The sequence below is a fragment of the Panicum hallii genome, chromosome 7 (assembly GCF_002211085.1).
Source record: "Panicum hallii strain FIL2 chromosome 7, PHallii_v3.1, whole genome shotgun sequence".
Taxonomy (NCBI): Eukaryota; Viridiplantae; Streptophyta; class Magnoliopsida; order Poales; family Poaceae; genus Panicum; species Panicum hallii.
Window position 1 is genome coordinate 47,723,823 of NC_038048.1, and position 13,314 is coordinate 47,737,136.

Genomic DNA, 13,314 nt, shown 5'->3' on the forward strand with positions numbered 1-13,314 from the left:
CTGGTAAGCCTGTTGACTTTGTATTTAGCTGGTGGGTATGCAGCGTCGATCAGATGTATGGATCGCCGTTGCGCTGGAAAATCTGAAAATTTGGTTGGTGTTTGGAATGATTGAGCTGTCTGCTACCAGATGAGGATTGGGAGGAGGAGGGGTTTTCAGCATCATGATTATGAATAGAGGCAGGCAGAAAGCGACATCTAGATTAGTGCTAGTCCATGCTAATAACAAGTTGATACAGCGATGGATGTGGTGAGGAGAGCTTAGCTTTAAGTGATGAGGGTTGGCCGCCCGGCCGCCTTGGAGATGGAGTTGGATGGTAGTACTGGTTTGTGGCGTGTGATTCGCGAGCAGCGCTGGCAGTGCCAGATGCATAAATAATAAACATCTCATGAATTGGGTTGGGTTGAAATCGAATATTCAATAAACAAATCAGATCAAATCAAATCAGGCAGCTGAGCTGACCAAAATTCGGATTAAGCTTGGATACTTGGTGGTGTTGATGCCTTGTCGGGTTCCATTCCATCCAATAATCCAATACTAACTGGGAGGCATGGCACGTGCTGTATTCGCGCTTGCTTACTGACGATGACGACCACAATTTCAGGACACCCAATCAATCATGAATGTTGAAATGTCACGTGACTTTGACCTCTTCTCCGTGTTGCAGCATTATTGGCAAGAGGCGGTACAGATCATAGCGCTGGTGATATCTTCACAATCCAACTTGATCCTTATATAATTAAAATTATAGAAGATTAGAATCCGACCCTTAAATTACCTGACGAAAATTCAAAATCTTTTACCACCTCTCTAGCCGTGGCCCACCTGCAGCACACTCAATGACAATTCTACTACTTCGATCCGGTACATGGTTGGCGTAGACAAAATACTTTTCTCAAAACATGGTATTATTAGTTCATTGAAAATAAAAAACATGGCATTACTACTAATAAAAAGCCACATTCGTCGTCCTTGTAAAACCATGCCTCTAAAAAGCGGCAGTAGCAGCCTAGCAGGTGGTACAAAAAGAATTACTATTTGGCTATTTGCCAATTTAAAAGGGCCAGCAAGGAGACAGGCGAGGCCAGGGTGGAGCCAGCAATTTGCTACCTCGGCTTGGGAGGTGAGAGCGGACAGCCGGACAGACAAACCTCCTCTCCTCTCTTCTCCTCGCCTGCCATTTCGCTACGCGTCCCCCCCACCCCACCCACCAAGATTATATTTATACCTGGCAAAATAGGTATTTTGATCTCTCAACTTTATCCCGAGAGTCAAGTACGTCCCTCAACTTTTAAATTGGCAAATATAGATTTTCAAATTTTATTTTAAGATCAAACTCGTCCTTATAGTAATATTATATTCTATAATAATATGAGATAAATGTACAAAGCTCTTTTTACCCTTAGTTTTTTCCTCTCAATTTCCACTCTTTTATGTCACTATTTCGCTCAACTTTTCACAATATTTTATATGGTGATACGTAGTTATACAATAAATAGCTTTAATTTTACTTTTCATACGTCTACAATATAATACGATGTGTGGATAAATAAAATTCTATGTTTCAAATTAAACACTTGTAATGTTCAGTTCTCAAATAAATTTATAAGGGAATGAGCTAAGGATAAAAGAACTTTTTCATAAACCTCATATTATTGTGGAGTATAATATCAATATAAGGATACGTTTGATAAAAAATAAAAGTTGAGCGATTATATTGGCCCATCTAAAAATTAAGGGATAAATTTGACTCAAGGCTCCAAGTTGAGGGCCAGAATGTCTATTTTCCGTTTGTACCCTTCTTTTCTCTTCTCTTCTAGAAGCCTTCCTTTCTTCCTCCAGGAGAGGGGGAAATTAAGGGAAGCAGGAGGATAGGACGACTCGAGCTCGAGGAAACAAGGAAGACGAGGAGGCGAGGCGACCAAACACAAACCCCACCCCATTCCTCCTCCAACCCTAGCAGCCAGCTAGCAGCCGAGGCATGCGAGCCACAATGCCGCCCACCGATTCCTCCTCCCCGGCCGCGCCGCTCGCCTCCATCGGCCGCTCCATCCGCTCCCTCCGCCGCGACCAGAACCAGATCCACTCCTTCCACGCCGCCGGAGACTCCGACCTCGACGCCGCCGACGCCTTCCAGCGCCGCGCCGCCGACCTCCTCACCGACCTCCTCGCCGACGGCCAGCCCGACCTGCTCTCCCTCGCCTGGACCAGCCGCCTCCTCGACGCCTTCCTCCTCTGCCTCGATGAGTTCCGCGCCCTCCTCTTCGGCCCCGGGGCCGCAGCCGCCGCGCGCCCCCCGCTCGACCGCCTCGTCGCCGACTTCTTCGACCGCGCCGTCAAGGCGCTCGACCTATGCAACGCCGTCCGCGACGGCCTTGACCTCGTCCGCCAGTGGCGCAAGCATCTCGCCATCGCCGCCGCCGTCCTCGCCGCGGCTCCGCTCGGGGAGGCCCAGATCCGCCGCGCCCGCAAGGCGCTCACCGACCTCACCATCCTTATGCTCGACGACAGGGACGGCGGCGGGGGCGTCGTCGGCCAGCGCAACCGCTCCTTCGGGCGCGCCAACAAGGACGCACGCCCCCACGCCCAAGCCCAGGGACACCACCGACGGAGCAGCAGCGGCGGCAGCTCAGGCTCAGGCTCAGGCTCCCACCTCAGGTCCTTGTCGTGGAGCGTCTCACGGGCCTGGTCCGCGGCGCGCCAGCTGCAGGCCATCGGCGGAGGCCTACCGGTGCCCCGCCCGAACGACATCACCGCCACAGGAGGCCTTGCTTCCGCAGTCTACGCCATGGGCGCCGTGCTCTTCATCGTCGCCTTTGCGCTTGTGGCTGCAATACCGTGCCAGGACCGCGGACTCCAGGCGCATTTCTCGGTGCCCAGGAACTTCCCCTGGTCTGGCCCCGTCACCACGCTCTACGACCGCATCATCGAAGAGTCCAAGAAGAAGGACCGCAAGAACTCGTGCGGCCTGCTCAAGGAGATCCACCAGATTGAGCTCTGCTCCAGGCACCTCATGGACATCACTGACACCGCCGAGTTCCCGTTGCCCGAGAAGAGGGATGCTGATGTGCAGGAAGCTACGCGGGAGTTAGTCCAGGTGTGCCAATCGCTCAAGGACGGGCTCGATCCTCTTGAGAGGCAGGTCAGGGAGATGTTCCACCGGATTGTGCGCACCCGCACAGAAATCCTGGACTGCTTGAGCAGGCCCCATGGCACAGAGTGATGAGGTAGGCAGGCCAAGAGGGAATGCTTGGTGTGATGCCGCTTGATTGAACATCGTGTGAAATGTCACGGCTTCACTGATCGAAATGAGGTAGCTTTTCTTTGCATGTGTTAGCAGCTACATGATATACATATGTCTGCATAGAGGCGTGGCCTTTGGATAAATTGGTTTCTTTATTTTTTATTTGTTTTTTTACCTTTGTAGATTGTGAATCCTTACTTTGTAGTAATGGCCTAATACTATTTGTTCCATTCTTTTCATCTGGGCTGAATTGGTAATGTGAGTCGCTTCAGGGATTGGTTTATGTTCATGGTTATTAGTAAATAGTAATGTTCATGTGGAACACTGAAGCAGGCTTATGGTCCCATGCTGTGTGCATGAGTGTTCTAAACTGTCCAAAAGGACTTGAGACATTCTGAAGCGATGCTGCAAATATGATCCCCTCCTTTTGTGCCCTACAAATTTATACTACCTGTAAACAATAGGAACATCATTTCATTGATCACTTGGCCTTTAATTTTGTTGGCTTAGTCCATACCATTGCCTTCATTCTTTTCTACATCCTTGTTGCTTAGACTTCTAATTTCAGATGGACATTTGAACTGCATGCTCTGTCCATGATATGGTTGTCAATATTGAGGGGTAGAACCGTAGAAGCTAGCTGACTGACATTCTTAGTTCAGAGTAAAGAACTTCATACTACTTCTAGTTGTTTCATCATATTTCATGATGGTGGCAATGAGCTGTGTGAGCCAACCTAATCTTACTTGGCCATGCAGTCAAATTTGATAGTATCTTGGATATTTATGCTATTCTTGTACCATTTTTTTGTGAAATGGTGCCGTGTTTCAGAGCATTTGGTGCCATACTTTGTTGTTTTCCATACCTTATACCTCTGTGCATATTATATAGAACTATTCTTCAAAAAAAAAAAACTTTCCGTATTAGAGATGTCAGTAAGACAATTTCAGTGGCAACATGGTTTGTTTAGATGGAGTTGCGATCTTTGGGTTTATATTTTTGCCAGGTTACTTCATTTTATCACTTGGTATTTGGATCACCCTTTGGCTGAGTCAACTCTGCATAAATTCTCGTGGAGTCCCAGTGTGATGATTTATACGAGTCTGATGTGGATTTTTTTTTTAAGTAGTCAAGGGTTCTAGAATTGTTCAAAGAAGTTGAGCCATGTGAGCTGGTCAATGTGCATGTTTTTGGTATGGACCCCTTGTTTTTTTGTAGGCTACTGGTGCAGTGCGGTATCATGCACGCTGCATGTTTCTTGGTCAATAGGCAAAATCTCCTTGTGCTCCTATTTTTTAAAAGTTTCTGTCCCTTGTGGTTCCCTGTCTCTTGCAGCCTCCATGCGCTGCCAACAATTTGAACTGAGAATCTAATCTCACTGCTGCTGAAATTCTGCTGGCACGTTCCTTTCCTTGTGTGCGCCTGTACATTTCTGCATTTTGCCTTCAGAACGTTTGCTTGCTCTGTGAGAAGCATTTTGGCTGCAAGGAAGAATCCGGAGTTGGGGTATTGAGGAATCCGTCTCTGGTGGTGATTTTGACTGCTCAAGGGGTCATAACCATCTGTTTGTGCGCGCAATCAGTTAAGCTTGAGCGCAGTCGTGAGGATCAGTTGGATGTTTATTTCTTCCTTTTTTTATTTTCATCTGTTTTTTTTTTTTTTGGTTTTCTGGAGCTGCATCATCGAGCAGTTAATGGTAGCAGGTGGAGCAAATGTAGCTGGTTTTTTGGTCATGGAGCATGGATATCGTAATTGTTGGTTTAGTTTCCTTTTTTTGAAGGAGTTGGTTTAGTTTCTCGGGCAGCAGCAAGCGGAGTTAAGCAGAAGGTTTGTGTTCCTTCTACCTTCCCTGTTCTGTTAGTTTAGTTGCCTTGCTGTGGTTGGTTAGTTTAGTTGTTGAGCCCGAGCCCATTCAGAGGCCCAAGCACGTCCAGTACACCTGGGCTGCTGGATCCAGGCCTCCTGGAGAGATTGGAGGAAGGGCCGTGGGCCCGTGGGCCCGTGGCAGTGCTATAAATAAAATCAAGGTCATCTTGTTCAGTGCATCATGGTGCCCATCACCCAAATCAGGCGCTGCGCTAAGAACTAGATGATCCTTACGTCCTTATTATTGGAGCATGACATAACAAACACCTTCTTATTGCATCCTTATTGCAGCATAGCGTGCTAGTAACAAACAGCACCTCCAAGTAAAAGCTAATTAACACCATACAATTAATTAAGCAGGCATGCAGGCAAAGGCAACTAGTACGCCGGCGAATCCCAATATGTAATCAGGCCTCGGCCGCGAGCCCCTCGTCGGCGGCGGTGTGGACTAGTCCTGCTGCTGATGAGGAGGAGGCGGCGGCCCTGGCGTTGCGCACGGCGCAGCTGAGTCGGCGGATCTCCCCCTTGTTGCCGGTGAGCACGTCCATCTGGCTCATCTTCACCATGGACCTGGCGAACTGGTCGAAGAAGGCGCCCTGGTTGAGGGAGAAGCGCGTGGCCATGCGCTTGGTGGCCGGGTGGTCCATGAGCCCCTGGTCCGACTTGAACAGCCCCTGCTTCGCGAGCAGGTCCGAGTAGTACTTGCTGTCGAAGGCGTTGGGCGTGCGCACGTCCAGCACCTGGCTGGCGTTGGGGTCCTTGGCGCACTTGGCCGTCAGCTTCTGCCGGAACGCCGGGTCGATGGTGTCGTCCACGTTGGGTGGGAGCCGGTCGCTGAAGGAGGCGCAGTGGCCGCGCCCCACGGTGTGCGCGCCGGAGAGCGCCACCAGGTCCGCCGTGTCCAGGCTCCGGTTCTTGAACGCCTCGATCAGCGTGGGAACGTCGAAGGTGGGGGCCGGCAGGGTGCCGACCAGGTCGCTCGACGCCGGCGCGAACCCGTCGCGGCGACCCAGAGGCACGTCGAAGTAGGGACCGCCGGACTGCACATATATATGCATGTATGTATGTATGTATAAATCCATGCGCGCATATATGAGCTAGCTTGATATGGATCGACACACACACTAGCTAAGCTAGTACCGCGACGACGGCGTCCCTGGTGGCGAGCGTGGTGATGTCGGCGCAGGACACCTTGGGGCCGCAGGCGCGGTGGAGGGCGGCGCGGATGTCGTCGATGAGCTTCAGGGCCTCGGGGCGCAGCGTCTGGTTGGGGACCTCAAGCTGCTCGCTGTTGGACCCCGACAGGAGGACGGAGGCGTCGCAGCCCTTTTCCGCACGTTGGTGTTATATATTAGCGGCATGGCAATAATGTCCATCATACATATATATGCACGACCAAGAACAACGAACTAAACCTATGGCTACCTGCGGGAAGCAGTCGTGGAAGAAGATTCTGATGAGTCCGGCGGCGATGCCGATGTCGCGGCGGAGCGCCTCGGTGACGTGCCAGCGCACGGTGCCCTCCACCGAGGGGCAGGACGCGTCGTAGAAGCTCCAGGAGAGGCCGTCGGCGATGGGCTCGTTCACGGTCACGGTGGCCGACGAGATCAGGGCGGCGGCGAACGAGATGGCGAGGACGAGGGCAGCCGCCGCTCTGCTGCTGGAGCTGGCCATTTTAATTTGCTGGCTTGCTTGCAGCTAGCAGCAGAGAGGTCGATCAAGAGCCTTATTGCACGGGCCGATGAATGAAGAGAAGGCGCGCGTGCGTTATTTGTAGGCCGTTAGTGTGCAAGGCATGTAGTGGTTTTTCAATTGTCCGATCCATGAGGAGTCCACGGCCTACGATATGCATCATCCATCGATCTGACTTGTGTCTGATTTGACTGATCCATCCACAATGCAAGTTGGTAATACTTTACGTCGCTGTCATGCATATAGCTTGCTTGCTTGCATTCTCGTTGAACCATTTCCTTCCTTCCACACACACACACACTGCACCTAATCCCTTCGTTCTCGATCGATATGATCTTTCCTGCATGGGTTTCCAACTTGGGTGATGCCTGCCAGGCCACTTGCACCTGATCATGACAAGACAGAGGGCCTAGTTTCCGCCGGACACGTGCTTACAATGCTCCTAGTCCTAGTAGTCTAGTACATGTGGTTAGTATTTAATCTTGACTTGGATCTGCGGGTCAGTCTGTGCAGTTGGGCGGCAGCATGCGTTCCTACTACTGTATGTACTTTAAACAAGTAAAGAGAGGATTGCCCTACAAAAGTCAAGATCACTGTTCATTCATCTACAGCGCTGGCTTGCATGCATGCATGCATCCCATGTGTACGCTTATCTCATCCAATGAGTGTCGACAACAACTGTATTATACGTATACAGGGCCCGGCCGGCTCCATAGTTATGTGTCCCCGTACCGGGACTAGAGGGTCTATGAGTGCAAAAAATTAATTGGTGAGCACCTTTGCAGTCCACGGAATGAATTTAAACTTACCGGCTTTACCGCCCACACATGTAAATCTATATAGGATATTTTTCGAAAACTAATATGCGAAAGATCCTTCAACTCCGGTTGATAACCCTGTGGTTCCGGTTGGCAAAAACAATTATGTAGTAGCGCATGCATCACTTAGGCTCAAACTATATATTCTTTTAATGAAATACCGTACCTTAGAGTGAAATATGCATGTCCGTGCAACAGGGCTAACAATTTTAAGAAATATAACTGCTAATATAAAACATCAACTATATACGATGTACTATAACAGTTTAGTTTTATTAAGATTCTGTTTGGATACTCTCCAACTAATAATTAGTTAGCTAATTAATAATAGTCTTTTTTTAGCTAACTAGCAATTAGCTGGGTGTATTTGGATCCACCAACTGATTGCTGACTATTAGTTACTATTAATAGACCATGCTACCCTACCCCCGGAAGCCGGAAGGATTGCGAGTAACACGCACGGTCCGGATAAGCTAGTTTCAACCAGAGCTAATGAGATGATATTATTTTAGTTAGTTGGAATATGGTCTATAATAGAGGATCTAAACCCCAATGCAAGAAACTTGTTGTGCATTTTTTATAATATTGTGGTAAGTGGGCATGCCTGATCAGACCCGGAATATCGGCTTCTTGTTTGTTCCACACCAATGCAAATAAAGCAGAATGGACAGCAGGGGCCGTAAAAAGTTGCTTTGGACTCGTGGGTGGCATATGCATGGCATATTTCCGCGCATCTTCCTTTGCATCCAAATATCTATTCCCACTTGCATGCATGTAAGGTCTCGTTTGGCATGCTGTAAGCCAGTTTTGCAGCTGCTGCTTCTAAAACCCTAAAGGCAGCTTCGTCTGGTGCTACTAGATACTTCATCTATCATGCATGTGTAGTACTGATCGATGATCGGCTCCATCGGGAGTGCTCAACTTCGGGGGATACGTACGCACGCATCTTGTTGACTGATGCTTGGTCGTGGTCTGGGTTCCTACTACTTGCTTGCTTCTAGCTCAGAAAAGTCAAGGTCCATGTGCTGTGCGTGCGATTGTCGTTGCCACTCGTTTTTTTTAACAAAAAAGGAAAAGTCAGGAATCAACTAATAACTTTTGCATTTTTTTCGATATCGATATGATCGATCGATCGATCCACTGGGACATAGTACTACGGTGGGCCCATCTGCCAGCGGAGTCGCTAGCAGCACGTTTCCTCGTTTTAAGCCGTGTGGATCGGATCGGAGTTGGTTGGACTCCTCACTCCTCACTCCTAGCTGAGCTGAATTAGGACGGAAGCAACTTTCTTCCTTCCTTCTTTCATGATTAGTTGATGACAAAAAAAAAGTAAAAGCAAAAGAAAAAGGGTGATCGATCGATGTTATTTGAAGATAATTATTAAGATGTGAAAGTGAAACTAACGGCGTAATAAGCGGAGCAGCAGCATAACTTAACAATGATCGTCGATGCCGACATGCATGGTGACTAGATACCTAGCTTAGGTGCCTGCAGGTAGCCTGCCTACCACCACGTGCGTGCACGGCCATCCCTAGCTCCATTCCTTATTGCTACTGTCGTCGTCGTTATGCTCCATAAAACAAACACAAGTAGGAGGAGTACGTAACAACTACGGATGGGATCGATCACTACTGGAGCTCAAGCTCAGGCAGATGCCGCAAGGCCCTCGTCGCCGGCGTCTTGGAGGCTGGCGGCGGCGTTGCGCCTGAAGCAGTTGCGGCGGACCTCTCCGACGTTCCCCTGGGGCCCCTTGAGCTGGCTCATCTTCACCATCGAGGTCTTGAACTGGTCGAAGAACCACCAGTGGTTGTCGGCGAACCCCTGGACGAGCCAGCTGGTGCGCGAGTCGCTCACCAGCGCCTGGTCCGACGGCAGCATCACCCCCTGGTTCTTCTTCAGCGTCAGCTCGATGAAGTAGAGGTTGTCGAACACGTTGGGCGTCAAAAAGTCGAGGTCGCGCAGCCGGTCGCCGCTGCCGGCCGCCGAGCACGTCTCCGTGATGCACCTGGTGATGTCGTCCCCGGCGGGCCCCGACACTGCGCCGAAGGAGCTGCAGCGCGCCTTGCCCACGGTGTGGGCGCCGGAGAGCGACACGAGGTCGGCCGGGTCGGAGAGGCCCGCGTTCTTGAAGGCGGTGAGGAGCTCGTCCACGGTGGCGGTGGGCGGCGGGAGCTTGAAGACGTCGTTGTCGGAGGCGGGCGCCAGGCTGTCGAGGCGGCCCAGGGGCACCGTGAAGGCGGGGCCGCCGGCCAGGTTGACGGCGTCGCGCGTGGCGAGCACGGTGATGTCGGCGCAGGAGACGGTGGCGCCGCACTGGGCGTGCACCTTGGCCCGGATGTCCTCGATGAGCTGCAGCACCTCCTGCTGGAGGCCGACGTTGGGTGGCAGGTTGCGCTCGCCGTTGTCGAGGAGGATGGAGGCGTCGCAGCCCTGCGGGAAGCAGTCGTGGAAGAAGACGCGGAGGAGGCCGGCGGTGAGGCGGACGTTCTGGCGGAGCGCGGCGTCGACGTGGGAGCGGACGATGGTCTCCAGCTGCGGGCAGGAGCCGAGGTGGTAGTAGACGGACAGGCCACCACCGCTGGTGGCGTTGGTACTAGCACCGCTACCCAGCGTCGTCAGAGTCAGAGGCCTCGCGCTCGCGCTGACGGCGGCGGCCAGGAGCAGGCCGACGGCCAGGACACTCGCCCGGCAGCTTATTAGAGGAGCTGGAGCCATCCTCCTCTTCTTCTTCCTAGCTAGGAGTACTAGTTGATGCCGCTACAAGTAGCTAGCTAGAGTCTAGTAGAGTGGCTTGCTGCTGGCGTGAACAAGGAACACAGGCATCGCCGGGTTTTTATAGAAGAGAGGGAGGGAGTGCCTGGATGATTGATTATTAGTACTGTACGTATTTTGGTACAGACAGCCGTACTTAGTACTAGCTCCTAGATCAGATCAGAGAGCTGAGCTGACTGCTGCTACTAGATCTATCAGAGTCTCTCATCCGAGACAGAGAGCTGAGGGAGAGTCGCTCTTCGTACGGTGAATACAATTAAGAATGGATCATCATGCGGTGGGGTTAGTTGGGCGACCGGTGCTGGATCGCGCACCGGCCGGATAACCCATACATGCATGCATCATGTCAAGTTGCCACGCATTTGGGGCTATTCATACAGAAAATTCAAAGCCTGGCCCGAATAATCGTGCGTGCATGTGCAGGTGCAGGTGCAGCGCATCAGCCACCGCGTGTGCCCTCCGCACGCCTATCCTACTTGTCAAGTTGCAGCTGCATCCATTGCTCATCGCGGCTAGCCTCTCGTTGCTTTCAACTGCTGTAATTTTCTGGTCCTGCTGATGGATCTTATGCCATTTATGAACCTCCTCAAATTTGGCAGGCCGACCGAATGGGCAACTAGCTCATCAGGCCCAATCAATCAGTGGCCTTTCAGTTTCAGCAAGGGTCAAAGCCCAAAGAAGAGTACTCTCTCGATCTCTCTGTCTTCTTTTGAAAACTCAGCCGGCAGGGAAAAAAGTATGCATTCCTTTTGAAATAAACACTCCGTAACTTGGGGGACAAATTTTTGGTTCAGCAGCTAGTTCGCGCAGAGTTTGGTTCGAAACATGCACGAAAAATGAAAGCATACATACATAGCTTCCTCTTCATTCATCATGTCTCATCATGTGCTAAATATAATGAGGACATAATATACAGTAGCAACCGGGTACTACGTACGTACCCTAGCTCCCTACCTATTTCGATCAACGTGCCGCGCTAGCTGATCGTGCTGCGTGGACGACATTGTTTACTTATTATTATTATTGCCAAATTGCATTGAAGTACATACTAGTAATAATAAGCAAACACAAATACTACTACATCTATGATCTAATTAAGCTGAGGCCGCGAGAGTAGTGGCCTCGTCGTCTCCGGCGGCGGCGGCGTCTGTCTGTGTCTGGTGCAGGTTGATGCCGCCGGCGTTGCGCCTGAAGCAGTTGCCGCGGATCTCTCCTCCTCCGGCGCCCCTCATCTGGCTGAGCTTCACCATGGACTGCGCGAACTGGCCGAAGAACCAGGCCTGGTTGTCGGCGAAGCCTTTGATGAGCCAGCTGGTGCGGCCGTCGTTGGCGATCCCCTGGTCGGTGGTCAGCACCCCCTGCCTGTTTCGCAGGTCCACAAAGTACCTGTTGTCGAAGGTGTCCGGCGTGATGACGTCCAGGTTCTGCTGCCGGTTGCCGTCGTTGCCGCAGAAGCCGGCCAGCCTCCAGGTGAAGTCGTCGTTGGGACGGCTGATGCGGTCTCTGAAGTTTTTGCAGCGCGCCTTGCCGACGGTGTGGGCGCCGGAGAGCGCCACCAGGTCGGCGTGGTCGCCCAGGCCCTTGCTGCGGAACCTGTCGATGAGCGTGTTCACGTCGGCGTCCGGACGCGGGAGGCTGTTGTTGACGGCCCAAAACGGAGCCGGCTCCAGGCTGTCGCGGCGGCCGAGGGGCATGGAGATCCAAGGACCACCGGCCTGCATGCGTGCGTGCAATTATACGTAGATAGATATAGATATAGATGTAGATATCAGAGTCATCATCATCATCATACATACATACATACATACATGCATACGTACATATATCAGATCATCGAGCACGCACCAGGGTGACGGCGTAGCCTGTGGCGAGCGCGAGGATGTCGGCGCACGACACGGTGGCTCCGCAGCGCTTGTGCACCGTGTCGCGGATGCTCTCGATGAGGTCGAGCGCCCTCTGCTGCAGGCCCTCGTTCTGTATCATCTTCTTCTCGGAGTTCCAGCCGTCGAGCAGGATGGAGGCGTCGCACCCCTGCGGGAAGCAGTCGTGGAAGAAGATGCGGAGGAGGCCGGCGGTGACCTGGACGTCCTGGCCACGCGCCGCCGCCACGGCGGAGTGCACCATGCCGTGCAGGTCCGGGCACGACAGCGCGTGGAAGTCCACGGCCAAGCTCCAAGCAGCTGCAGTGTCGTCGTTCGTCATCATCGTCGCCGTCGCGACGGCCATGGCCATGGCCATGATGGCCACGAGGACGCCGCTACCCCTAACAACCCTAGTAGTCGACGTTGCCATATCGACCGGGACCGATCGATCTAGCTGCTGGTGTTTAGTGCTGCTGCTAGATATGATCTAGTGGTGGAGTGTGTGTGGCTTTCTCGAGCCGGAACGCAGCTGGTACTTATAGGCACGTTGGCGCGGCGCGGCAGCACGCAGCTGATGGTGGATAGATCGATCATCAGAGTGACTTCGCATGCAGCACTAACGTGACTGATTGTTAAGATATAGGCCGGCATGCATGCAGATCGAGGATGCATCAATCTCCATGCTTAATTAGTTGCCAATTAATTCTATCGGTCGAGAGAGTACGTACGTATTCATCAGCTGGTTCATCAGATAGAGTACACTACATACTAGTAGTAGTTGACTTGCAGGTAGCAAGTGGGTACGGGGTTGGTTTGTTCGATAGAGTACTCCCATCCGATCGATGAGATCATGAGATAGCAGCAGCTAGCTTCCACTCCTCCTCGAAATCGATCAAGGGAAGGCCAGGACGCATGCACCGACGGTGGTAGCTACTTGCAACGTGGCGTCGCATCGATCCTGCTAAAATATAAGCCCACAGCTAGCGCTGCAGGCTACCATTTCTGCCCGGATCCATTCAAACCAATCCCAACGTTCTTTATGAAACAGGAGGCATTTCCA

General features: G+C 51.8%; 4 protein-coding genes across 4 annotated transcripts; 1 reads left to right on the plus strand and 3 right to left on the minus strand.

The window, feature by feature from the left end:
- The first annotated feature begins 1,778 nt into the window (after positions 1 to 1,778).
- On the plus strand, positions 1,779 to 3,527 carry LOC112899100. The gene has a single exon (XM_025967434.1). The coding sequence runs from the start codon at positions 1,982 to 1,984 to the stop codon at positions 3,221 to 3,223; it is 1,242 nt and encodes a 413-aa protein (XP_025823219.1). The 5' UTR covers positions 1,779 to 1,981; the 3' UTR covers positions 3,224 to 3,527.
- Positions 3,528 to 5,257: 1,730 nt separating this feature from the next.
- Positions 5,258 to 6,903, minus strand: LOC112899103 (cationic peroxidase SPC4-like). The gene is made up of 3 exons (XM_025967438.1): positions 6,536 to 6,903; positions 6,251 to 6,436; positions 5,258 to 6,150 (listed from the first exon to the last, which is right to left on the minus strand). Exons 1-3 carry the CDS (start codon positions 6,782 to 6,784, stop codon positions 5,518 to 5,520), a joined length of 1,068 nt encoding a protein of 355 aa, XP_025823223.1. The 5' UTR covers positions 6,785 to 6,903; the 3' UTR covers positions 5,258 to 5,517.
- Positions 6,904 to 8,950: 2,047 nt separating this feature from the next.
- Positions 8,951 to 10,498, minus strand: LOC112899102 (cationic peroxidase SPC4-like). The gene has a single exon (XM_025967437.1). The coding sequence runs from the start codon at positions 10,333 to 10,335 to the stop codon at positions 9,265 to 9,267; it is 1,071 nt and encodes a 356-aa protein (XP_025823222.1). The 5' UTR covers positions 10,336 to 10,498; the 3' UTR covers positions 8,951 to 9,264.
- An 888-nt stretch (positions 10,499 to 11,386) lies between these two features.
- LOC112899104 (cationic peroxidase SPC4-like) lies at positions 11,387 to 12,751 on the minus strand. The gene is made up of 2 exons (XM_025967439.1): positions 12,238 to 12,751; positions 11,387 to 12,107 (listed from the first exon to the last, which is right to left on the minus strand). Exons 1-2 carry the CDS (start codon positions 12,682 to 12,684, stop codon positions 11,487 to 11,489), a joined length of 1,068 nt encoding a protein of 355 aa, XP_025823224.1. The 5' UTR covers positions 12,685 to 12,751; the 3' UTR covers positions 11,387 to 11,486.
- Positions 12,752 to 13,314: the final 563 nt, after the last annotated feature.